The 25514-nt window shown below is 34.0% G+C and overlaps 1 protein-coding gene across 6 annotated transcripts in view; it reads right to left on the bottom strand.

Moving 5' to 3' along the window:
• The window catches only part of NOL4 (nucleolar protein 4), a 394425-nt gene that overhangs the window by 250043 nt on the left and 118868 nt on the right, over positions 1–25514 (bottom strand). For all 6 annotated transcript variants that reach the window (XM_067699379.1, XM_067699374.1, XM_067699375.1 and 3 more), the window contains 3 exons: positions 15729–15840; positions 14592–14704; positions 8257–8389 (listed from right to left, as the gene is read on the bottom strand). In XM_067699379.1, coding sequence (XP_067555480.1) covers positions 8257–8389; positions 14592–14704; positions 15729–15840 — 358 coding nt within the window. The remainder of the gene's footprint in view (positions 1–8256; positions 8390–14591; positions 14705–15728; positions 15841–25514) is intronic.

The raw sequence follows: 25514 nt of genomic DNA, 5'->3' as shown, positions 1-25514 counted from the left end.
ATAGTTTTCTAAACTGTGCACTTTCCTTCTGCCATGAAACATTACTCCTAGGAAAGGTCCTTCTTGGAACTGAGGGACAAAAAGCTGCTAAAACGAGAAAACTTTATGCTTGATCAGCGATGCGTTCAGAGAAAGAACTTGTTCAAAAGGGGGACATGAAAAAAATAAATAGAAACCTCAACTAAATAGATTTGGGAGAACAAAAGGGGGAACTCGCATGCCCTGCAATGACAACAGAACCCAAATGGAAGAAGAAATACCTCACTTCTTTCCTTGGAAGGACTCAGCCAATGAAAAGCCATGGACTCTTTGTTTATTATAACCCTCCCAACTTTGTTTTCCCCTCTATAAAAACATTCTCCCTCCCTTGCCACTAGGGGACTTATTGCTACTTTGTATGTCTCACCATGATTGCAGACCCCAAATTGCAATTCTCTGCTAATCAGGAATAAACCCATCTTTCCTGGAGAAATATCTGGCAATCTATTTGTTTTAGGTCAACACATTCATGAACCAACAATCACTACCATGAAGAAAATGACAAACCACAAGAGCAATGCTTGAAAACAAAGAACTAAAACCCAGAAGTAAAATTCCAAGTTAATTTGACATCCTTTAATGATCAGATTAGACTCTCCAAGGCAAGCCTGGAACCAAGTCAGTTTCCCCTGATTTTCCAGAGATCCAGGACCTAGCTAAGATTGGATTGGTCTCTGGGGTGTGCAAACTTCAGACTGAAATCAATAAGCTAAATTTCTATCAAGCACTCACTTATATGAAAAATCACTTACGTAATACAAGAATCAAAAAGCAGAATTTTAACCTAAGAGAAAAGTAAATTTCCAAATAATATGATGCTAAATGCAAGAAGAAAATAACATTCCCCACAAAAGTATACTACATAAATGCATAATTCAGCATCTTTTTTCCATACTTATGCTTTATATGTAAGTCAAGTTGCTATTTCTTCTTCTGCTTTTGGAAATAGAGAATTACTACTTAAAAGCAATTTCAAATGATTAAATATACAAACACCAAGACACACATACACACACACACACACACACACACACACACACACACGCAAACACAGGCATACATAATATTACAAAAAAATCTAGCAAACAAAATTTCCTCTAATTCATAGTAACATTCTTTATAATTAATTATCAATTTTCTTTATTTAGCTTATAATAATACTTTATATTTCTGCAAATTATAATATAATTACTTGTAGAGCAACTGCAATGAAGAGAAAGCTCTCTAAAAGCTTCATCAGCTTAACTACCTCAACCCAGAATAATTAATTCAATAAATTTACCATGAGAATTACTTTTTAATCAGGCATTAGAACAACTTGTTCTAAGAAAAAACAGCAGCACTGTAACATTTTCATGTATTTTAAGTCCATAAGTGTATTCAGCTTAAAAATTGAGAACAGTAGCAGTGTTAAGAATAAACTGAAATTTGGAAGTCAAAAACTTTATTACACTTATGTAAAAAGAAAATAAATCAACACTCTTTTGACCATTTTTGCTTTATGCAAAGTTTCCTAACAATTAGAAACAGTTAAAAGAAAATAAAGTTGTAGAACAAAGAAAATGACTTGCACAAGACAACACAACCTCAGTAGGGAATTTGGTGTTCAGTCTGAACAAATTTTAATAGCTTTTCTACTTAAAACTCACCATCATTAAAAATTAATTACTAAATTTAATTTTCTATTATGTATACTGTTTTACATCATTTTTATTAAAAACATGTTTTATTAGATTTTCCAACTAAATTAAATGGCAAATAGTTGTTTTATTGCTGGTTTGTATACTTTAATAATTACCAGAAACTATTCTATTCAGCTAAATTAGATGCAGTTTTAGTCACAAACATATTTTTACTAAAATTGTATTAACACGTACACAGAGAAGTAAAAAAGTATTGTGTGTGTGTGTTTTCTTGAGTCCAAGGTGTACAATATTCAGATAGATCAGACTGCAAACAGACTATAAAACATAATACACTAGTAGAAGGATGTTTTCAAAAGTAATAAAAAATGCAGTATGCAGCAACTTTCATAATGAAGAAAACAATGTTAACTGAAACCCATAGAAACTTGCACAATCCTCACTCAGAAAGTGACTCAGAAGGTACCACTGACCAAAAACAGCATTTGAGCATCTGAACTACACCCACCTGACTCAAATCTGTTGTCATCTTCACATTCCAAAACTGCCAGGTAGAAATGTGAGGAGTATCTTCAAAAGTATAGTCTGGAACATCAGCACCACCCTCTTCCCCACACCTTAGTCATCCCATCTGAGGTGGGTCCCCTAGATCTGTATTTTTAAAATAAGTTCCCCAGGTAGGAGTCTATGCTGTCAGCTCAGCATATAATCTAAACAAGGACAGAAAAAAAAGTGCAATGGCCACTACAATATCACTTTACCCAGTTATTTACCTCCCAACTAAATTGCTATTTTTAAATTCACTCCCTTCCATGTTTACACTCAAAACAAGACTATGGTCATCTTAAAAGTGTACTAGTCAAGATACACAATATTTGTTGTACATGTGTATGCATCACTGCTCTGAAACAATATATTTTGAAATATATTCCAATTTCAGAAACATTTTGCTTTCATAATTTTCATGTTCTATTTTATTTTAAGTTATTCTAGAGCTTAAACTATTAGGTTCAGTCAATATGGCAAGTTTATATGGTTCAACCTAATACATCATGTTCATGTTTGGACATTAGAATTCAAAATATTTACCTACTACTTGGAGATAATGCAGGTTCGGTTCTAGACCACCACAGTAAAAATGAATACTGTAATAAAGCAAGTCATATAAAATTTTTGGTTTCCCAGTGCATATAAAAGTTATGTTTACACGATACTGCAGTCAATTAAGTATGCAATAGCATTACATCTCAAAAAACAATGTACATACCTTAACTTAAAAGTACTTCATTGCTAAAAAATGTTAACTGTCATCTGAGCCTATGGTTAGTCAATCTTTTTGCAATAGTAATATCATTGATCAGTGAGCTTTTGCATCAAAGATCACTGACTGCATATCACTATAACAAATATAATAATAATAAAAAGGTTTGAAATATTACAAGAATTACCAAAATGTGACAGAGACACAAAGTGAGCAAATGCTATTGGAAAATTGGCACTGATAGACTTGCTCAACACATGGTTGCCACAAACCTTCAATTTGTAAAAAAAAAAAAAAAAAAATCTTCAAAGCACAATAAACTGAAGAGCAATAAAATGAGGCATGGCTGTATTTAATTACCTATAATATATTAATAGCTTATATGAATTATTACTTAATTTTCACTAAACTGATATTTATGTAAAAAATTTACCTGCTCTTAGCAGTGAAGTAAGACCTAAAGTTCTTCTAAGTCTATTATAATTAAGCATTATTGTAAGACATATATATGATTATATATACACACACAGTATTCTAATATTTGTATGCACATTAGCCAATATATTCCAATTCATTTTTTCCTGTTTATCAAAAATGGCCTAACCAATTGAAGCATATCAAAACATTTCTAGAATATAAACATTATACAGAAAGAGGAAGATTTTCAAATTCTGGCAAATGAGCTATGCATTTCTAAATGATATTAGAATTATCAAATACATCTTTGAATGAAAAAGTTGCCTTAAATACATTATTTACAAGTCCATCATGGGTAGAAATTCAAGTAAATGTTGATGAATGCTTTAAGAGAATTCTTAACTCTCAAGTCTTTCTCCCTTTTTGTTGTTTCTAGACATTACAACGCTTTGCTTGGCACATGGAACATTGTTAATTTTCAATGTATAAACAAGTCATTGTTTGATACATTAGTGAAATACCAAATATTGCAAAACAAAATTATGTTAAAAAATATATCTACATAACTTCATTGAGTCGAGAGACAAGGCAAGTTCAACACATTCTCCTAAGGGATATATATCCTGTAATGTCACAACCAAAACAAAACAAAATGAGGGCCAAAGAGAAATGCATACTTTTTTTTTCTATTGCAGTCCCTTACTTTTAAAGCTGATTCAGCTGATGTGCAAAGAGTTGAAGGTTTCGACTTCCTTTTGTATTCCTATAATCTTAAAAAAATTGGCAAAAGGGAAAATACAATTTGTTGTGACTTAAAAATACAGAAATCGTTTGCTGGTAACAACCTAATAATATTTTTTGAGTTTCCCTGGTGGCACAGTGGTTAAGAATCCACCTGCCAATGCAGGGGACATGGATTCGAGCCCTGGTCCAGGAAGATCCCACATGCCGCGGAGCAGCTAAGCTTGTGGGCCACAACTACTGAGCCTGCACTTTAGAGCCCGCGAGCCACAACTACTGAGCCCACGTGCCACAACTACTGAAGCCCATGCACCTAGAGCCCGTGTTCCACAACAAGAGAAGCCACCGCAATGAGAAGCCCATGCACCGCAACGAAGAGTAGCCCTCGCTCGCTGCAACTAGAGAAAGCCCGCACACAGCAACGAAGACCCAACACAGCCAAAAATAAATAAAATAAATTAAAAATATATAGATATTTTAAAAAGCACATATATTCCCTTATAAAAAATATCAATAGTATACAGTATGCTATTAACTCAGAAAAGCAATTAAAATGGTTCTTAGAAAAGTATTTCTCTATCAGAAGAAGTTAAATATTTATTTTGCACTGTATCTTTGTTTCTAAATCTGACACTTTTGCCAGACATCTTTTAATAAACAACCTAAGACAACAACAAAAAATAAATCAGCTGTTTTTAGACTGTACAAATTCAGAATAAATAATTGATTAAGAAAAAAGAATACTATTTTGAGCTAATCCATGTTTCAACAAATTTCTAGGATCTCAGATTGGAAGACAAGTCTTAAGTGACAGTATTCCTACTTATAATCCATCGAAATGGATGGCAGAACAAGAACACTTACAAACTGATGAACATTCGAGTACAGAGCACCTTTAAGTTTTTTGAACCAGGAGCGCTTTTTGGAATTCCATCGACCCCAGCCACTATAGAGCAGAGCCTCTTTCACAGTAAGCCCCTTATATTCCACTGCAGCTTAAAGGAACTCACGCTTTCATGAGTAACTCAAATAATTATACAATCTTTAAATGATTTTAAACTAAAGGTATTATTTTAAGACTGCAAAAAAGTTTTAAATAGCATAATATATTTTACTCAAAAAATGGGTGAGGTGGTCAAAAGATAAAAACTTCCAGTTATAAAATAAATAAGTCCTAGGGCTACATTGTACAGCATAGAGTTAATAAGACAGTATTGCATATTTGAAAGTTAGAGAGTAGATCTTAAAAGTTCTCATTACAAGAAAAAACCATTGTAACTATATGTGGTGATGGATGTTAACTAGAATTATTGTGGTGATAATTTCAAATTGTTATGTTGTGTATATGAAAATAATATGATGTTATATGTAAATTAGATTTCAATTTTTTTAAATGAGGGTAAAATGCTTCCTATGCAAAGGTTCAAAGTTTCTGTGCATTTTCTATCTTCATATTTTCATTGAGTTAGGGGAGCATTATAAAGTTAAAATAAGCAAAAGAAGTTGAATATTATACATCAATTGACACATTTTTCTGTTTACCAAATTCCTCATTCTGGTTTGTGTCTTCTTCACCTTTACCTAATTATCTAGCCTGGTGGCAAGATATTTCCATTCTTTTCCTCCCTTTCCCCAATATGCATAAGATAATTATATTTCCGAAATGATCTATATTTTATATTCTTTCTTTCCCTTGGTATTGAATAGATTTCAGATCTTTTATAACCATAGTGAGATGAACACTGAAAAAGTTTTTTTCTATTTTATGGAAATATGCGTCCAATAACACATTGTTATACTAACTTGTGTTATAATTAGTGGGAAGGATTCCTAAAAAATCACAATATGCTATTTCAATTTCTTTACAATAATATCTTAACAGTAATCACTTAGTGTTAATGAAAATAGAACATTTAAATTCAACCTTCAAAAGTTTATATTGTTCATATTTTACGAATATTAAACTGGAGTTTCAGCTGTTAAAAAATGAATTTCTCTTACAATATGAATTTCTCTTACAATTTCTCCAAAGACTTCAGACACATCTAATCCAAGGCTGCAGAGAAAGGAATTTAACTGCCAAGTCAAAATAAAATAATGCTCTAGACTACACTGTCCAATAAAGTAGCCACCCGCCACACGTGGCTATTGAAATAGAAATCAACATTAATTAAAATTAAGTCAAATAAAATCAAAATTAGTCTCTCCATGTACTAGTCAGATGTGAAGTACTCAATAGCCATAGTGACTATCGGTACTGGACAGTGCAAATAGAGAACATTCCACAATCTCAGAAAGTTGATTGAGCAGTGTTTCCTAGACTTTCCTTCTCAAGGAGAAGCGTGAAGAGAAGTCACTGAACATGTAAGGGAAGGCTTAGGCTTAGGTTGGAGAAGGAACAACTAGGTAAGTCCTTAACCTTGAGGCATACATCAATGTATGATGAGAAAGTGCTTTCTCCTAAGAGGAAGCAATATTTGACATTATTCCACTGCATTGTATTGATATAGATTTATATCACATCAGCTGTCCCCTAGCCAAAGATCCACCATAAACAAATCAATCAAGAAAACAAAGAATTTCTGTCATAAGAGATATCCTCTTATTATCTATGGTCCTCAAAATTAAGGAATAAAAAAGATGATGGTATAAACAGGCAAAATACATGGATAAATATTAACAGAGTGTGATATATATATAGTTATTAGTTATATACAGTTATATAGTTATTATTTTTATATAGTTACATAGTTACAGTGTTATTTATATATATATATATATATATATATATATATACACACACACACATATAGAGAGAGAGGGAGGGAGTTATTCCATCATCCTGGTGCTACACATTTTCCATTAAAACTTAAAATCTGAAGATCTGCTAATATTTTAGAAGAAAAAAAGTAATTTATACCCACACCAGAAGAACTACATTCTTAAAAATTTCCCAAATAAATGTCATTTCTATTGCAATAGCTATTTTATTATGTAGTGAATAATATATGATTTTAAAATCGCTGATGATCAATGTACTGCTTCTTCCTCGTAACTCATGCCAACAAGGACACCAACATCTTTTAGACGCATCTGAAGTGGGAACAAAAGCCCCCTTGCCTTTTTAAAGACTTTTTGTATGCTTAAAATTAGGGATTTCTAATATGACAACATAAGAACACAAACAGCAGCTAGAAATGCAGCAATCTTTTGTAACCAGTTTTTAACAGCAAGTGTCAGAGAAAGCAAGGAAAGATCTTTTTTTGTTCTCAACAGATGTAGGCACAAAAATACACAGCCAGAAAGCTCATTTAAACTTGCTAATTACAGGAATAATAAACTAATTTTGAATAAAACTGGACAATTTCCTTCTATTTGTAACCCTGAATTTTCATCCACAATTACCCAAGTAAGGTACATTTACTTGCATACATAATTTTATATTTACATACATAATTTTATATTTATAAAGACAAAAATCTACAAGGATAGTTTTAAAAGATCTCTGGATATATTAGACCTAAAGTGTTAACTGCTAAGTCTACTTTCTCTACACGTCCAGTTTTCTCTACTTTAACTGTTCTATCAAGAACAGTAGGATGACTCAGGAATCTTCAATGGACCCAGGAATAAAAGATCACCGTCTGTCCTTCCTTTACAGCTGAATAAAATAGCTCAAAATCGCAGCAAAAATCTTCTTACCCAGCAAAATCCCTATGGTAAAACTGTCCTTTTATAGCAATTGTTTTTGGCAAAAACTTTGTCTTTTAGTAAAATTAAAACATCCAAATTAATCTTTTGACCATTTTTAAACTCTTAATTCAGTCAGGAGAATAATGGCCCAAGAAATGAAAGCCAGAAGACATCACAGAAACCCAAACTACATTGATAGAACTCATTTTAAGTTCAGACAGCAAAACATGGGCAAGCCTGGATTTTATAACCAGTATTTGCAGTTTTAAACCAAGTATTGATACTTGAATCTAAAGATAATGAAGCGGATAATATAACCTGAGTGCACAGAAAAAAAGTCTCCATGGAAACAGATAAAAAATTAACACAAGAATAAGAAGTTGTTTTAACAAATTCTGATTCAGGTTTTTGTTAATGTTTTGTTTTGTTTATTTGTTTGTTTGCTAAATTTGAAAGCCTTACCATCCTGCTGGCCGTGAAGAGCCTGGGGACTTTGCATCCTTTCCTCAAGATTGGAGCTAAGGTCAGAGTTCACAGCTGACATCCGTGTTGAATCACTCATATCAAATTCGTCACTTTCTATTGAACTTTCATCCTGAAAATTGTTTTAAAATATCATCAAGTATCATAAAATATAATACATTCAGATAATGACCATTTTATCTATAGGGTCAATTAAAGTTTAGCCAGTTAGTAAGCTTTTACAGAACTCAGTAAAATGTTACACATGAATAGATTCTTGAAATAACAAATAAGAAATTTGAAAACGTGTGAAGATTCAATGTTCTATGTAAAAGATGCAAAACAAAAAATAATGTATTTAGGAAGGACGTAGTTGAGGAATTATCTGAATAGTGAAAGAATGGATTTTTTTTAATTAGTAAAAAACTTCCTAAAAGAGTCAATCACAAAACATAGCATAAAAAGAAATACATGTTTTAATTTTTTAAATAAATGACAATAAAATATTATAAGCAAAAATCTGACACGGCAATAAAAAATCTTAACTAAAAATTTTTCGTTGGTAAACAAAATGGAATCTAAAAACAGACAAACTTACATGGCTAGATTCAAAGTCCACATTTGCTGGAAAACAAGTTAATCTTAGCACAACCTTTCTTTCTTTACAAGGGAATATAAATGGCATTGCAACCACAAAAAGTTCAAGGTAAAAGTGTGCAAGATCCATTTACCAAAAGCCAGATCAGCAAATGGCTAAATTACCAAAAGGCAAGTTTGCCAAACGGTCAATTCATCAAAATCTGTCAAATATTAACTTAAACCAAATCTATGCTATGTTGCTATAATCATTTCCTTGAAGCAAACTCCTTTTTTGCTTTGCAGAACTGATTTTTGGACAAATGCTGTGCTTATGTAGGCAGGAAGGCCTTAGAAACCTGTGTAAAATATCATAAATGTTTAATTGAAACCACCAGGTTTAACTTCAATTTGTAAACATTTGATCTGAAAGTCTAACATTAATGTAATGATTACCAGTAGCAGTAGCAAATTTATATTTGCTTACACACTTCATCTTCATCACAGCCTGTGAGTTAGGTGCCAGCATTTACCCAATTTTACAGATTGAGAAATTGAGGCACAGAGCTGTTAAGTAATTTATTATACTATTATATACCAGAACTGGGATTCATTATGATGTCTCCCAAACTTAAGAAAAGAGCTTCTTTGAATAGGAAGAGTTCCTCTGGCTTCATAAATGACATCTTGGCATCAGCAAAGAAGTTGCTATGGTTAAGGTACAGGAGCATTCTAGCAGACTTACAACGGGCATTCTGATCCCTAGGTCAGGCCCAGGTGATTTGGGTGTTCTTCCCTTACCTACGGTCTGATTGTGTCTGGGTCTACTGAGTAGCACTAGCTCTTCATTAATTCAGCGAGGAAATGCCACCCTGGGAGGCCTCTGGGCAATCAGCCACACAGACTTCTCCCAGCCACGTGCCCTCTCGGTACATTATGTTATCTCCAATTCTAAATTCTAAGAAAATCCAAAGCATCTAAATATTAAATACGTATGTTCAAAAGAGAAGAAAAATAACAGAATTCAGTGTACACATCCATGTTATCAATGTGTACCATATACATATATGTACATATATACACACACATAGCTAGATGATATAGATATCCATTATATACACTCTATAGAGTGTCTGTAATATCACAGTGTTTTAGAGCACATTCTCTGGAACCAGACTGCCTGGATTCAGATTTATACTCTGCCACCTATTAGATGTGTCTCCTTAAGCAAATTACCTAACATTTCTGTGCCTCAGTTTCCTCACCTATAAAACGGGAGAAATAATAGTATCAATCTCATAGGGCTATATAATGATTGAGGGGCTATAATATATCTAAAGTAGTTAAAACAATGTCAGATCCATAATAAGCACAAAACTGTTTGATATTGTTATATAGAATATGTAACAAATTCTACAGTATGTAAGATTCATATTTATTATATGAACACATACAAAAATAAATGTAATGGTAAAGATGATCAATATGTGTTTATAAAGTAGCTGTGGATACTATATGAACATAGTCTTTATAAAAGCATTTATTATATACCCTACAAAGAGCTAACTAGATGTAATCTAGTAAAATACTGTTTCCATGGTATGTGTATGTGTGTGTACGTACACACACAACCATCTGAGATATATGAGGTATATGTATATATATATATGTGTGTCTATGTGTAAAAGCTATGTGTGTGAGGCTATGTGTGTGTATGTTTAAGAAGATCTAGACACAAAGATTGAGGCTGCAGTCTCTGTTCTATAGAATGGTTAATACAAACTGCACACTATGGCTAATCAATGTAGCTAGTGTGACTAAAGAACTGACAATTTAATTTTAGTTAATTTGAATTAATTTTTATTAAATTTAAATATCCCTGTATGTCTAGTGGCTACCATGTTGGACAGTGCAGATTCAACATTCCTCACCGTTGGATATTTCCAACCATCACTATTAGCAATACAATAAACATCCTAACACTTAAATTGTTTTGTGCAACAAATTCCTTAGTATAAATTTTTAGTCAAAGCATATAAATAACTTTTTAAAGTTTTAAAATAATTATTGCCAAACTCTCCCCCAGAAAGTTTGTTATGGTTTAAACTCTCATCAACAGTTTGTAAGAAGGTCAACTGACCTTACTTTGGATACAGTATTTTGTAATTTTAAAGGGATTCCCATTCTTGGCCTTCTTTATCTCTCTGAATAGCATTTAGTATTGTCCTATATAAATATTTTCATTATTTCATTATTTCATTATTTACTTCCTTTATTGTCTGTTCTCCCACCACCACTAGAAGATAAGCTTAATAAAGGCAAGAATTTTGTCAATTTATTCACTGTTTATCTCCATTACCTATAAGAGTGACAGTTACAGAGAAGGTACTCAATAAATATTGATTGAAGTAATTGAATAAACATTTATTAAAATTTAACTCATCACAAAGGAATATCTTACTTGATTTCCATTTTAACATGACTTATGTTACTTAACCACCTTCCTTTCTTTCAATAATCACAATTTCAAAAATTTCATAAATAATCTAACTCATCATTTATATGAATAGTTTTAAGACAGTGTACACCCAAGTTAGCATTTTTGAAATGTAAAGATAAGAGTTATTTTCCTAACCCAGTTATAATTTAAAAGGATCTGTCTCTCTTATGTGAAACACTTAGGATTTTTTAGAAGCCAGAAGGATTTAGCATATGTGGACCCTACTGCTGGCACAAAGTTAATCTTACTTTTTGGCCTAGAAATAAACAGATCAATATCTACATGAGTTTCCTACAAATAATTTGACAGCTCTAACTAGTTTATGAGTTTTTAAAAAAGATTTTCAATTATGTGATGACTCATGGGAATAATATTTTTATTCTCAGGGATGGATAAACAGTAATATTTTCTTAATTGTCTTTCCTGTCTTTGAATGATCTTATTACTAGTTATTCAATCATTTATATACAGCTATCTAATAATATGGAATCTGATACTGCCACTGCACTAATACAGATATTCTTACAGAGTGTACTTTTCATAAAATCTTGAGATAAAACAATTTTATAAACATAGATTTGAGATTAAACCTGCTCACACAAAGAGGAAAATCAAAAATTTGATTTCTGGGCTTCTCTGGTGGCGCAGTGGTTGAGAGTCCACCTGCCAACGCAGGGGACATGGGTTTGTGCCCTGGTCCAGGAAGATCCCACACGCCGCAGAGAAGCTGGGCCTGTGAGCCATGGCCGCTGAGCCTGCGCGTCCAGAGCCTGTGCTCCGCAGCGGGAGAGGCCTCAGCGGTGAGACGCCCGCGTACCGCAAAAAAAAAAAAAAAAATTGATTTGTGTTTTATGAACAAAGTTAACAAAGTAATTGTAAAAGAATTTAATCTTTGATAAAGGAGCCAGGAATTTACAGTGGAGAAAGGACAGCCTCTTCAATAAGTGGTGCTGGGAAAACTGGACAGGTACATGTAAAAGTATGAGATTAGATCACTCCCTAACACCATACACAAAAATAAGCTCAAAATGGATTAAAGACCTAAATGTAAGGCCAGAAACTATCAAACTCTTAGAGGAAAACATAGGCAGAACACTCTATGACATAAATCACAGCAAGATCCTTTCTGACCCACCTCCTAGAGTAATGGAAATAAAAACAAAAATAAACAAATGGGACCTAATGAAACTTCAAAGCTTTTGCACAGCAAAGAAAACCATAAACAAGACCAAAAGACAACCCTCAGAATGGGAGAAAATATTTGCAAATGAAGCAACTGACAAAGGATTAATCTCCAAAATTTATAAGCACATGATGCAGCTCAATAACAAAAAAACAAACAAACCAATCCAAAAATGGGCAGAAGACCTAAATAGACATTTCTCCAAAGAAGATATGCAGACTGCCAACAAACACACGAAAGAATGCTCAACATCATTAATCATTAGAGAAATGCAAATCAAAACTACAATGAGATATCATCTCACACCAGTCAGAATGGCCATCATCAAAAAATCTAGAAACAATAAATGCTGGAGAGGGTGTGGAGAAAAGGGAACCCTCTTGCACTGCTGGTGGGAATGTAAATTGATACAGCCACTATGGAGAACAGGATGGAGGTTCCTTAAAAAACTAAAAATAGAACTACGATATGACCCAGCAATCCCACTACTGGGCATATACCCTGAGAAAACCATAATTCAAAAAGAGTCATGTACCAAAATGTTCACTGCAGCTCTATTTACAGTAGCCCAGAGATGGAAACAACCTAAGTGTCCATCATCGGATGAATGGATAAAGAAGATGTGGCACATATATACAATGGAATATTACTCAGCCATAAAAAGAAATGACATTGAGCTATTTGTAATGAGGTGGATAGACCTAGAGTCTGTCATACAGAGTGAAGTAAGTCTGAAAGAGAAAGACAAATACCATATGCTAACATATATACGGAATTTAAGAAAAAAAAATGTCATGAAGAACCTAGGGGTAAGACAGGAATAAAGACACAGACCTACTAGAGAATGGACTTGAGGATATGGGGAGGGGGAAGGGTAAGCTGTGACAAAGCGAGAGAGAGGCATGGACATATATACACTACCAAACGTAAGGTAGATAGCTAGTGGGAAGCAGCCGCATAGCACAGGGAGATCAGCTCGGTGCTTTGTGATCACCTGGAGGGGTGAGACAGGGAGGGTGGGAGGGAGGGAGACGCAAGAGGGAAGAGATATGGAAACTTATGTATATGTATAACTGATTCACTTTGTTATAAAGCAGAAACTATCACATCATTGTAAAGCAATTATGCTCCAATAAAGATGTAAAAAAAAAAGAATTTAAATATATCTCACCAAATAATGCTGTATTTAAAAATAAATACTTAACCGCATTTCCTGTTCTATAGAAATTTCAGAAAGGAGAGAATGTATTAGCCTGAGAAACTATCCCTAATATAGTTACTCTGAATGTGTATATTAATTAATGGCTACTAACTAGTTAACAAGGATTTACTAAGCCCATATTGTTATAAGTGTTTTGGGGAATATACACAGGGTATATATATATAACTTAGTCCCTACCTTTGAGATACTTCAACAAAACTGGTGAGTTAATTAATATTTTAGGGAAGAATATTTAACAAATATGCATTTAGTATCTAATATACGCCAACAAGCACATTGCTAGACTCTTACTATACAAATTAAACAATTTGAAACATCAAAAAAATCTCTAGTTAAGAAGAATCACCACAAATTGTAGAAAATGCAGAGAAGTAGACAAACAAATACTTAGGATAATGATTAACTGAAAAACAACTTTAAAACATACACAAGATTTGGATGGTGGGGAAATGGTTATATTTGAAATACCTATGAAATTGAACTTTCTGATTTCCAGGTAAAATAGCCTTAGTACTAAAACTTCCCTAGATACAGACTTATTTGGAATACTCTCCCCTGAACTTTCTAGCACTTTACCTAGGTTTAGCTCGATGGTGGGCTACTAAGGAAAATGAATGTTTCTGGGGAATGAGCAAATTCCCACACAGCACTAAGGCAGAAGTGGTAAGATAGGGTATCTCTGTTGAGCACTAGAAATTTCTGCATATTTCTCTATCTGTGCAGTCCTAGTGACACTCTTTTCATTAAAAATAAATAAATTACCATCTTCAAAGTGCCATCCTGCTTAACACAACAGTCATGGTTATCAAACCTCATTCTGACTCGTGATATAAGTGTACATGTTTCCATTTTACCTCGTCTTGCTGTGAGTTTAGCAGCTGCAGTTTCATGTGCTTCATGTAGGCCATGGTAATTGGCATGTTGTAGTCAATCATGCTGGTCACCAAAGTGGGAGGTTTTCCATTATCTGGAATAAAACATTTTTAATGGGTAATGAAAGTGATACTGCATTCTACCTGCAATTTCAGAATGATCCAATTTGTTCAAATTGAAATAAGATTCTAGATACCAAGGGTTTAGGAGATTGGTAGCATTAGAGATGGATTGTAGAAAAAATAAATAACTGGTAAGATTCAACAAAGGTGTTTTGGGACAAATTAGCACTATGGATAAATCTGTTATTTCTAACTACAAGGGGAGATTTTTGATATCCTGGATAACAATGAGTGACACTAATAGAGTGATTAAACAAAATTATTGGTATTTTTGTATTTTTCTCCTTTGCTGCACACTTACTTTTCTTTTCTTTGGTTGTGCCGTGTGGCATGAGGGATCTTAGTTCCCTGACCAGGGATCAAACCCGTGCCCCCTGCAGTGAGTCTTAACCACTGGACTGTCAGGGAAGTCCCCAAATTTGCTTTCTACATGGACTACTTGACCACAAGAGGAAATTTACTTTTTATTTTTTGCTGTTCCACCCATTCTGCAACACAAGGGAATAGGCTAGCCTAAATGTATCTTTGAGATTAATCTCTGAGAGAAACTCATACATTAGGAAAATAATCCAAATAATTTTTAATGAAAGCCAAAGCCAAACTATAACTTTTCTGTAAAAATTTTCGGTGAAAGAACTCCATACTATTCATTACTTTTAGAAATAAGAAATTGGTAGATTTAAAAGAACACAGATGGAACATCAATTTCCTTGCTGAAAATATCTGAAATACCATGAAATACACACAATAAATGAAAATTAAATATTATTATAGGAAAAAAGTTATTTGCTACAGTCAAAACTGCTTTTCTTCTGAGAAAGGACACTGAGTTGTTTTGTAGTGAATCTTCAACATTCACTGTCTCCTGCTTGAATACATGAGACGATCTGACTCGTTAAACTGTTTCTGTCTACCACATTCTTATAAAAATGTGGGGTATAAATTGCCATTATGAATAAAATTACTTGAAATCTCACTATTTGACACTGCGGCTACCTTTATGATCTGTTCCATCTGGGTTTAAATGCATTCTTTTCTGGCACTCTGAGCAGCTCATTAGAAACCGTGTCACCGCTTCTCTTGGTAGGAAGGCATAGCTCTCTGAAATCTGAAATGATTCACAAAATAGAGGTGTTATTATATAAGCTGACTGGGCATGATTCAACAGAAGTGATCATTGTATTTCCAAATAAGACGCATTATTCCATAATGGCAGGAAGCACAATGAAAGCATGCACTGCATATCATGCATCATTTCAAGAAATATCTATCCAACTTGATTGCATGTCTCTTAATAATTGCTAATAATGCAATGTGGAGGAAAAAAATCAACCACATCTGGATGGAGAACTGTTTATATTTCTGCATTTCTTTTAGGAAAAATAATCCCAGTGTACAGATACTCTAGTGAATTTTCCTCATTAAAATTTGTCCACGATTGTTTTGGCAATTAAACTTATTGCTAGCACCATTAAAATTTTATCCAATTTTACATATATTTTAAAAAATTTAGCCCCAAGGTGAAACAGTAAACTTTAGATTTTGCAGTAATAAGCATTTCTTCATTATTGCTTTTCAAAGTACTTTAAGGAAAGATAAAAAATAATCTGAACAGAACTCATGTATCTATTTACTGCAGTGAATCATCCCTTCCACAGAAAATGACACACTTGGAATGCATTCTGGCCACCTATTTCAGTTGCTATTTTATGTCAGTTTTTCATAATTTATGTCCACAATAGTTCACATTGATTGTCAGAGCCAGCTTTTCCAGTGCCCTATACAGAGCTTCTCTTTTCAGAACCATGATCCAGAATCAAGTTAGAAATCAATACTCTTGTCAGTGATTCTTTAAATATTACCTTTTCAAAAACCAAGGTATTTCTCTCAAGAAAGCAAAGATTTCTAAAGTGAAACTGACAGATTGTTAAACATCTCTAAATAAAAGCTGACGGTGCCGCTAAGAAGTCTGATGCAGGGCATTAGTTTTCCACCATACTGTCACTGACACTGGTCCATGAAATATGAGGTAAGCAAAAGGAATAAATGAGTTGTAAATCAGACATAATTGCCATAGACGATTCCTCAGGTGCATGCAGAGCTGTTATGAACGTTGATGTATTTTAAGCTTGTAGAAGGAGGAAAATATGCACCTTGCATATAATTGAGTGCAAATCTGCGCCAATTCCATTAATGGTGATGGGGTTAACTTTTGCTGGAGCACAGCATCGAGGAAACCTCACATATTAAAATCCAAAATTGTAAAGCATATTTTTCCCTGATTTTCATGTGAAAATCAGTTCACATCGCTTAGTCTATCTCTTTGACTCTCAGGGAAAAGAAGCCGTAAGAATGTCAAAGAGAAGGAACAAGTCTACAATTAAAAATCTGCCATGGATGATTCGTACACAGGTAATCCACAGTCGACTCTACTGGGATTGAAATATGAAACTGATGTTTAATATAACTATCATTTGTAAATTAAGGTGTTGTCCAGTTTAAAAAAAAACAAACTTCCTTGTACTATACAAGGAACTGCGGGAGAAAAGAAGCAGAGCAATTTGAAAGTATTTCATCAAAATATTTTATATAAGCTATTGAATAAAGAAATACATAAATGCAATATAAATGTTCACTCATTCTCGATCACTCTCTTTGTCTCTTCACACAGGCACACACACACACACACACACAAATTTGATTCCTATTCATCTATTTTTACAGAGGGAACTAACACTTTAATCTGATTTATTTATCTGATTAGAGATCACTTTTTCCGACTCTCTGAAAACCTTTTTTACAATTATTCAGAAGTTAAGTCTCTGATTCATGCCCAGTCTGATACTTCATATTTTAACTCACATGGAATTATAATCCATGGGAACTAATAGAGCTGACCAGTAAATTCATTAACAAACAGGATTTGAGAAGAATGCTCCATTGATTTTCATAGAGGATTTCTATTAAGGCTCTTCTCTCCTTAAATAAAAGAGAAACCTTCAATTGAAAAAAAATGGCCAACTGGTGGAGTTAAAGAGATGCTGCATTTGCTTCGACGGTCCTGATGCTCTCCACAATCTGCCCTTTTCTCAGTGCTAATAAAGCACTTATGTAGAAATCCCTTCTAGAGAGCTTTATCATTGACCTGACTCAATTGTATTATTTGTCCTAGCACTACTTAGCTCCAAATCAATTTTTTCTTGGAATCATTAATCATATTATATTTCCTTTACACTTTTACTCTGAAAAACAGGTACTTGTATTGACCACAAATATAAGTGGATAAATATGCTATGTGTACATGTGTGAATGAAATATATAAAGTCCCACCTTGTATCTTAGAAAAGATTTTTCAGTGAGTATTATATCGCATTGTTCTCTGTGGTGTTATTCTGGGCACTATATGTTATATAAGTGGATAAAATCCCTTATTTGGGGGTACTTTCTTGGTGTTCAGAACCCACTTATAGGGAGACCTGCTGAGACACCCCACTCTCATCAGATCTTTTCTACCCCACCTCATGTTCATTGGGGCCCAAGGATCTCAGAGTATTCTTAGGCACAGGGAGAAGAGACCCTCAGAAAGTCTCACACTCATTTCTGAAACAATATTTTTCCTGCCATGGAAGTGAAGAGGGAAAATGATTCCTTTTTCTTTATCTCGGCTCTTTCCTCTGCAGCCTCTTTGAAATTAAGGGTCCTGGGCAACCTTCACTGCTGAAGTTCTCAGAACATTTTTAAACAATGAGATGTCCTTTAAAAGTTCTAAAATTATGGTGCATTTGAATAAGTGCATTTCACAATTAAAGCCCATAATGAAATACTGTGGTGGTCCTGTCAATATCCTTCCATGACCCCATTCAGAGATTATACAGAAAGCCTACATGAAGACTCTTGAACTTGAGGCCTGAGCTAAATGCTCCTTTGGCTCTTGCTCTAATGAAAGGGTCTGTTTCTGTGAGTGTTTGAAATGCTAAATCAACTTTAAATAGATGTTCATAAACGGTGATAAAATCAGGGACGTGTTCTTCTAGGCTGTCTATTCATCAAAGTCCTATCATTCTTCATACAACATGTAAAAGCAGGTGCAAATAAAATATAGAAGGGACAGAAATTGCAAAACATTTTTATTTATAACATTTTATTTATCATGTAAATAATTGTGAGGCATCCCTTTCCTAGAAATGTTATTTCTAGGAATCCAGACTTGTTTTCTTAGATTTATATAATAGTTTTCATCGGGGCTTGCATCCATTATTTTAGACAGTGGCTAAAATAGATTTTACAGTAATTTTTTGACAATGGGATCCACTGGTATAAAGAGGTTAAATGAATCGCCATTGTTACACAATAGAGGGCAAAGCAAAGAGCTGGAAATTGAACCTGGAACTCTCAAATCCTGGTCTGTTTCTATACATTGAAGGGACCATGGTGGGTTCATCCAACAGACAGATTAGACAAATGCATAGGATCCAAGGAAAGCAGGAACATCAAAATAGATTTTTTAAAACTTTGGTATTTCAAAAAAAAAAAAAACCAAAGTATCAAAGTGTTACCAAAGTCAGGACTTGGGAACTTCTTCTTTTTCTGCTATCACTGTTATTTTTTATTATAATACGTATTATAGCTACAAAGCTCTATATGATACACATATTAAGTTTTAAAATTAATTTATTTTTTCTATTCTTTTCCAAATTCTTTTCCCATTTAGGTTATTTCAGAATATTGAGCAGAGTTCCCTGTGTTATACAGTAGGTCCTTGTTGGTTATCTATTTTAAATATTCCTTAAACTTGAGTTGTGGCTGAAGATTTGTTGTTGTTGCTATTTTTTAACTTTGAATTAGCTGTGGTTGAGGGGTGGAAATGCTGTAGCACAACACAATTTTTTCATTGCTTATCATTTCTAAAGACCGTAATTCAACTGTGTATTAGACAACATTGATACTGTTTTCAATGAAAATATTACATTCTAAGTCTGTTAAGACTGGAATTCATCAGTAATGCAGAAATAATAAATTGCATTATCATCCTAAATTAGAAGTAGAAATCACCTCTCCAATTAAATAATATGGTAATACTTCTTCATAAAAATAATTGAACTGCAGCATCTTTTGATGGACTAAGTCAAATCAGCATCTAGAGCAAAGATAGTATGATGTTAGTGATCTAATGATAAACCTATGCACCTGAAGAGGGTATCATGATTAAATCCCATAAGGAGCACTGCTATTGATCTTGCACTTGTAGGTTAAAATAAAAAAATTTAAAAACTAACGGGAATACATTTCTGAAAAGTTTACTGACAAATATTATAGTTGAAAGGAGGATGAGCATTTTTACCTTGCCATGTCCCTGTCTTCTGAAGGAAGAAGAAACAGTACCTTTTTAAACACTACGTTTATAAAACCAAATTCTGGCAGTTCTCAAGTGCCACTCACCTTCCCCTCAACAGCTTGGTTAAAGTAAAACTGTAACTTATTCAAAAGAACTGATATTTTAAAAATCAATCGCAGTCAAGTTAGTTTGCAAATCTCATCTTATAAATTTGATAATATATATAATTCCTAAAGTTTTCTTACATTTACTTTTGAATAGCACAGTTTTATCTCCAGAAATGTCTCCTTTCTTACTTGGATCTGAACATATGAAGCAATATAAAATTAGAAAAAAGTTTAAAAATTAATTAATCAAAATAATTTAATAACAAATTGTTCCTTTGCTGTACATTGCCAGACTGTACGTCACAATTACATGATGCTAACTTGAGCCATTAGGTTTTATAAATTATGAGCAAAATTGATAACAGACAAAAATTTTGAAACAGGACTGTTTGTCCTGTCCCACTTCCTCAGTCCCAAGCATTCTTCCCCTCTAATTTTAACAGTGTTTAATTTCTGAACATTTTCAATAGGAAGGCCCTCAAAATTGACTCAGCTTGTCCATAAACCTGCAATTCTCTGGCTCCTGAAATGGTAGAAAATTGACAATTCTCTAAATTAGGATTCTCATTAACTGTATGACAACTATTACTTGCTTTGGCTGTTTTACACAAAAGGAAATGCTTCCTAAAAGAGTATACAGGTGTTTGTTTCCCATTGATTGAGTGCTTAATAATAATTATGCCAAGTAAGAATTTTATATGGATTTTATCATTTAATCCTCACATCAGTCCCAGAAGAGATTACTATCATCACCATCATAATCTCTGTTTAACAGATGAGGAAACTAAGCTTCAGAGAGGTTGTATAATTTGTCAAACAAGGAGAAGAGACAGGACTCATGTGATAATCTGGTTTCAGAGCCTATCTTTTATTCACTTTTAATCACCATATTTTATAGCCTCTCCTGGTCATCAGTATTAAAACTGAAAGAGACTGTCTCATCCATAAAAAGTGGGAATATTAACCTTACAGCATAGGTTAATTACACTAAAATGTTTATAATGTTCCCTGGTGTGAGATTCTTTGTAAGTATAAAATGCTCTGACTGGTTTGATGTGACCCTTTTGAATACAAGGCCAGTCAAGGGCCCTGTACCTTGTCTCAGGTTACAGAGTTCCACAGGAAGCACACCAGACTGTGCAGTTACAATACAGAGCTCCACCTGGAGGAAATTAACTGACCATCTGTCTTGTTCCAGCAGAACTGACTGCTAAAGTAATGGCTTTGATGATGGCCATTCTGACTGGTGTGAAGTGATACCTCATTGTAGTTTTGATTTGCATTTCTCTAACGATTAGTGACGTTGAACATCTTTTCATGTGTTTGTTGGTCACCTATATGTCTTCTTTGGAGAAATGTCTATTCAGGTCTTCCACCCATTTTTTGACTGGGTTGTTCGTTTTCTTGATATTGAGCTGCGTGAGCTCCTTGTATATTTTGGAAATTAATCCTTTGTCAGTTGCTTCATTTGCAAATATTTTCTCCCAATCTGAGGGTTGTCTAATGCTGAAGAAGGTGTGGAGAAAAGGGAACCCTCGTGCACCATTGGTGGGAGTGTAAATTGATACAGCCACTATGGAAAACAGTAGGGGGTTCCCAAAAAACTAAAAATAGAACTACCATATGACCCAGCAATCCCACTACTGGGGATATACCCAGAGAAAACCATAATTCAAAAAGATACATGCACCCCAATGTTCACAGTAACTCTATTAACAATAGTCAGGACATGGAAACAACCTAAGTGTCCATCGACACAGGAATGGATAAAGAAGATGTGGTACACATATACAATGGACTATTACTCAGCCATAAAAAGGAACGAAATTGAGTCATTTGTAGAGACGTGGATGGACCTAGAGACTGTCATACAGAGTAAAGTAAGTCAGAAAGAGAAAAACCAATATCGTATATTAACACATATGTGTGGAATCTAGAAAAATGGTATAGATGATCCCATTTGCAAAGCAGAAGTAGAGACACAGACGTAGAGAACAAATGTATGGATACCAAGGGGGAAGGGGGGAGTGGGATGAATTAGGAGATTGGGATTGACATACATACACTACTATGTATAAAATAGATAACTAATGAGAACCACCTACTGTATAGCACAAGGAACATTACTTAATGCACTGCAGTGACATGAATGGGAAGAAAATCCAAAAGGGGATGTATGTATTTGTATGGCTGATTCATTTTGCTGTACAGTAGAAACTAACACAACACTGTAAAGCAACTGTACTCCAGTAAAAATTAATTTAAAGAAATGAATAAAGTAATGGCTTTGCAATAACACTGTAACAACCAGGAACTAAATGCAGAGGACTTCCATTTTTAATAGAATATACAAGAAGGAGTGTAAGTAAACTATTTCTAAAGGAAAAAGACTTCTAATTGTTCAAAGAAATTCACCAGTAGAGAAGTTATTGTTGCGTTAAGATTTGAACCTAACACATGAGCTGAAATAGAGACATCACATGACATGGGTAAATCATGAGCATTAGCAAAGCAGAAAAAGCTAAAATCAAAAGATTTATCAACCAAAATCACACCATTTTGTCCTAAGTTCCCTAAGGTCTTAGCAAAAGGAAAAATCATAATTAATGTTACTAAATATTAGTAGTTTGGAAAAGCAGCAGGCAAGTGCTGAATTTCATTATAAGTAACATTCCTCCACAGCTTGATGCCTCTGTCTATAGTGTGCTCCATTGCAGACACCGAGCTTTAGAGCAAAATAAAGTTGGTCTAATCACACTACTTTTTAAGTTACCTTCTCCACCTTTGCTCTATAAAATGAATTTAGAAAATAGAAATAACACCTTTATTTCACTGGAATAATAACATTAAAACTTTTTTTTTTTTTTTTTTTTTTTTTGCTAAATATCATGCAGTACACTCATGGAAGAATTTGCCTTTAGGGCCGAATTTTTAACATTTTCCCTTGTGAAACTCTTGAAATTATGAATAAAGAAATAGTCTCCTAATGAAATTTGTTTATCATATCGCTATTGTGATATTTAATATTTAATACTGTGATATACTATCACAAACCACCTGCAATGTACATAACTGGATAATGAAGCTGTAGAAAATTTATTTTTAAAAACTAATAAAATTAAAATAGGGGCTTCCCTGGTGGCGCAGTGGTTGAGAGTCCGCCTGCCGATGCAGGGGACACGGGTTCGTGCCCCGGTCCGGGAAGATCCCACATGCCGCGGAGCGGTTGGGCCCGTGAGCCGTGGCCGCTGAGCCTGTGCATCCGGAGCCTTGCTCCGCAACGGGAGAGGCCACAACAGTGAGAGCCCCAAGTACCGCAAAAAAAAAAAAAAAACCCAAAAAACAAACAAAAACTAATAAAATTAAAATGTAATTGAACAGAATCTATAAATCCAAACGCTATTAAAGACCTCATATGTCCTGATTCACAAAGACACCATAGTCCAGAGAGACCCCTATCTAAGGAAGGGAAGTCTTGTTTATGGGCACTATCTCCAGTTCAACAAGGGCCACTATGTCTTTACCTGGTTTATACATTGTATATTTTTGAATACATCTGAAGAGAGGGAATTAGGAAAAAAAATACATATATATATATATATATATATATATACACACCCATATCATATACATATAAAGCTTTACAAACACTATAACATTTGGCCCAGATATTTTTATAGATGTGTTACAAAACTGAAAATTCCAGCCAATGGCTTTCTCTTATATTTATATGGATTCTCTTTTACCCATTGCATGCGTGAGAAAAGGTAAGCAGCGAACATCATTATACTTCTACAGAGGAATTTATTAATCTGGGGAGTTGCACATGGAAACAGTCTTACACAGATGAAGACATTTTTCATCTAAACATTTATTTACTGAACAAATATCTATTAAGTGCACAGGCATTATAATTATCCCTGAATACTGTGAGATATGGTTCTACACCACTAATGTGCCCGGCTATATCAAATTATTGGAATCACCTGTTGGTAATTGTTTGGTTAATTTTGAAGAGATTCCGAAAAATGCTTTGATCAGGACTCAGCATCAACACCCTTAGGTTAAAAAGTGTATTCATAGCAATAATCAATTAAACAAAAAGCCAGACATTTGGCCTGCCTAATCAAATTTGTATTTACTCTGACCCTCAACAATTTTTGCTTCCAAACCCTAACTACTATTTCAAAAACACTTCCTGTTTAATTGTATCTGTTTGACCTCTAAACACCTGATAAATAACCAAATGAATTCCTGTACCTTAACAATATCTCCAATACTGAAACTAGGATGCCGCCAGATTTGCTCTTCAGCTCCAAACGTGCCACTGCCCCCCTGGTGGCAGATTCTCACGTTTTAGTTGGGCTCCTAACAATTCCAAAGTATTGCTTATTTTGTTGCACTCTGGTACTGTTATCACCTACTCCAACATGCTATTTTCAGTTCATATCACTGTCTATTATTTACCTTCATTCTTCTCTGAGTACTTTCTATATATTCAATCATCACACTCATTCATCAGCTCCTCTTGTCTTTTTCATTTAGTTAAGGGGGAAGGGGGTGGCCTAGCCCAGTCTGAAATATCTTGGGTTGCTTTTTGAAGAGTATTAAGGTTCCTAGATAAAATCCAGCACACACAATTAAATGTGAATTCCAGATAAACATGTGATATTGGGAATAACTTATATTAAAAATTATCATTTATCTGAAATTCAAATATAACTGGGCATCCTGTATTTGTTAAATCGGACAACCTTATACGGTACATTTATCTAAGATGAATGAAAATATGGGTTAGAGTCCAAAGGTAATCTTAAATGTGGAACAAATTGTCATGTCAGGAAGATCTAAGAATATACCAAGAGCAGAAGTGAGAAGCAGGGTAGGTGGAAGTGATTATTGGGCATCTGTAGGCAATCTGAAATCACAGTGCCCATTGAAAGCAATATTTTCCAACTTTGTAGACCAACAGCACCGGTAGAAATATATTTTATATCATAAGCCAGCACATATACACATTTCAACAATAAAACAGACCATTTCTATTTTCTTCTATTTCATTTTTTAAAGTTATCACAACCCACTAAATTGGCTTGAAAACTCACTAATGGGTTGTGACACATAATGTGAAAAACACTGGTCTAAAGCAGAGGGATGCAGCCTGTCAGTCCAAAGATATTTGCTGTGGTGTTGACAGAAGATGGTAGTTATGTGGTCAAGTTTAAAATGAAGGCTGCAAATTCAAAGGAGGTCTAAAGCAGGCAGGACTATTTTTAGACAGTTCGGGTCAAATTTTAGACAGCTAAAAGCAAGTTGGAAATCTGAGGCAAATGCATCAAA

This window comes from Pseudorca crassidens, chromosome 12 (assembly GCF_039906515.1).
Source record: "Pseudorca crassidens isolate mPseCra1 chromosome 12, mPseCra1.hap1, whole genome shotgun sequence".
NCBI lineage: Eukaryota > Metazoa > Chordata > Mammalia > Artiodactyla > Delphinidae > Pseudorca > Pseudorca crassidens.
The sequence above is the reverse complement of the archived record's forward strand: the minus strand, read 5'-3'. Positions and strand labels throughout refer to the sequence as shown.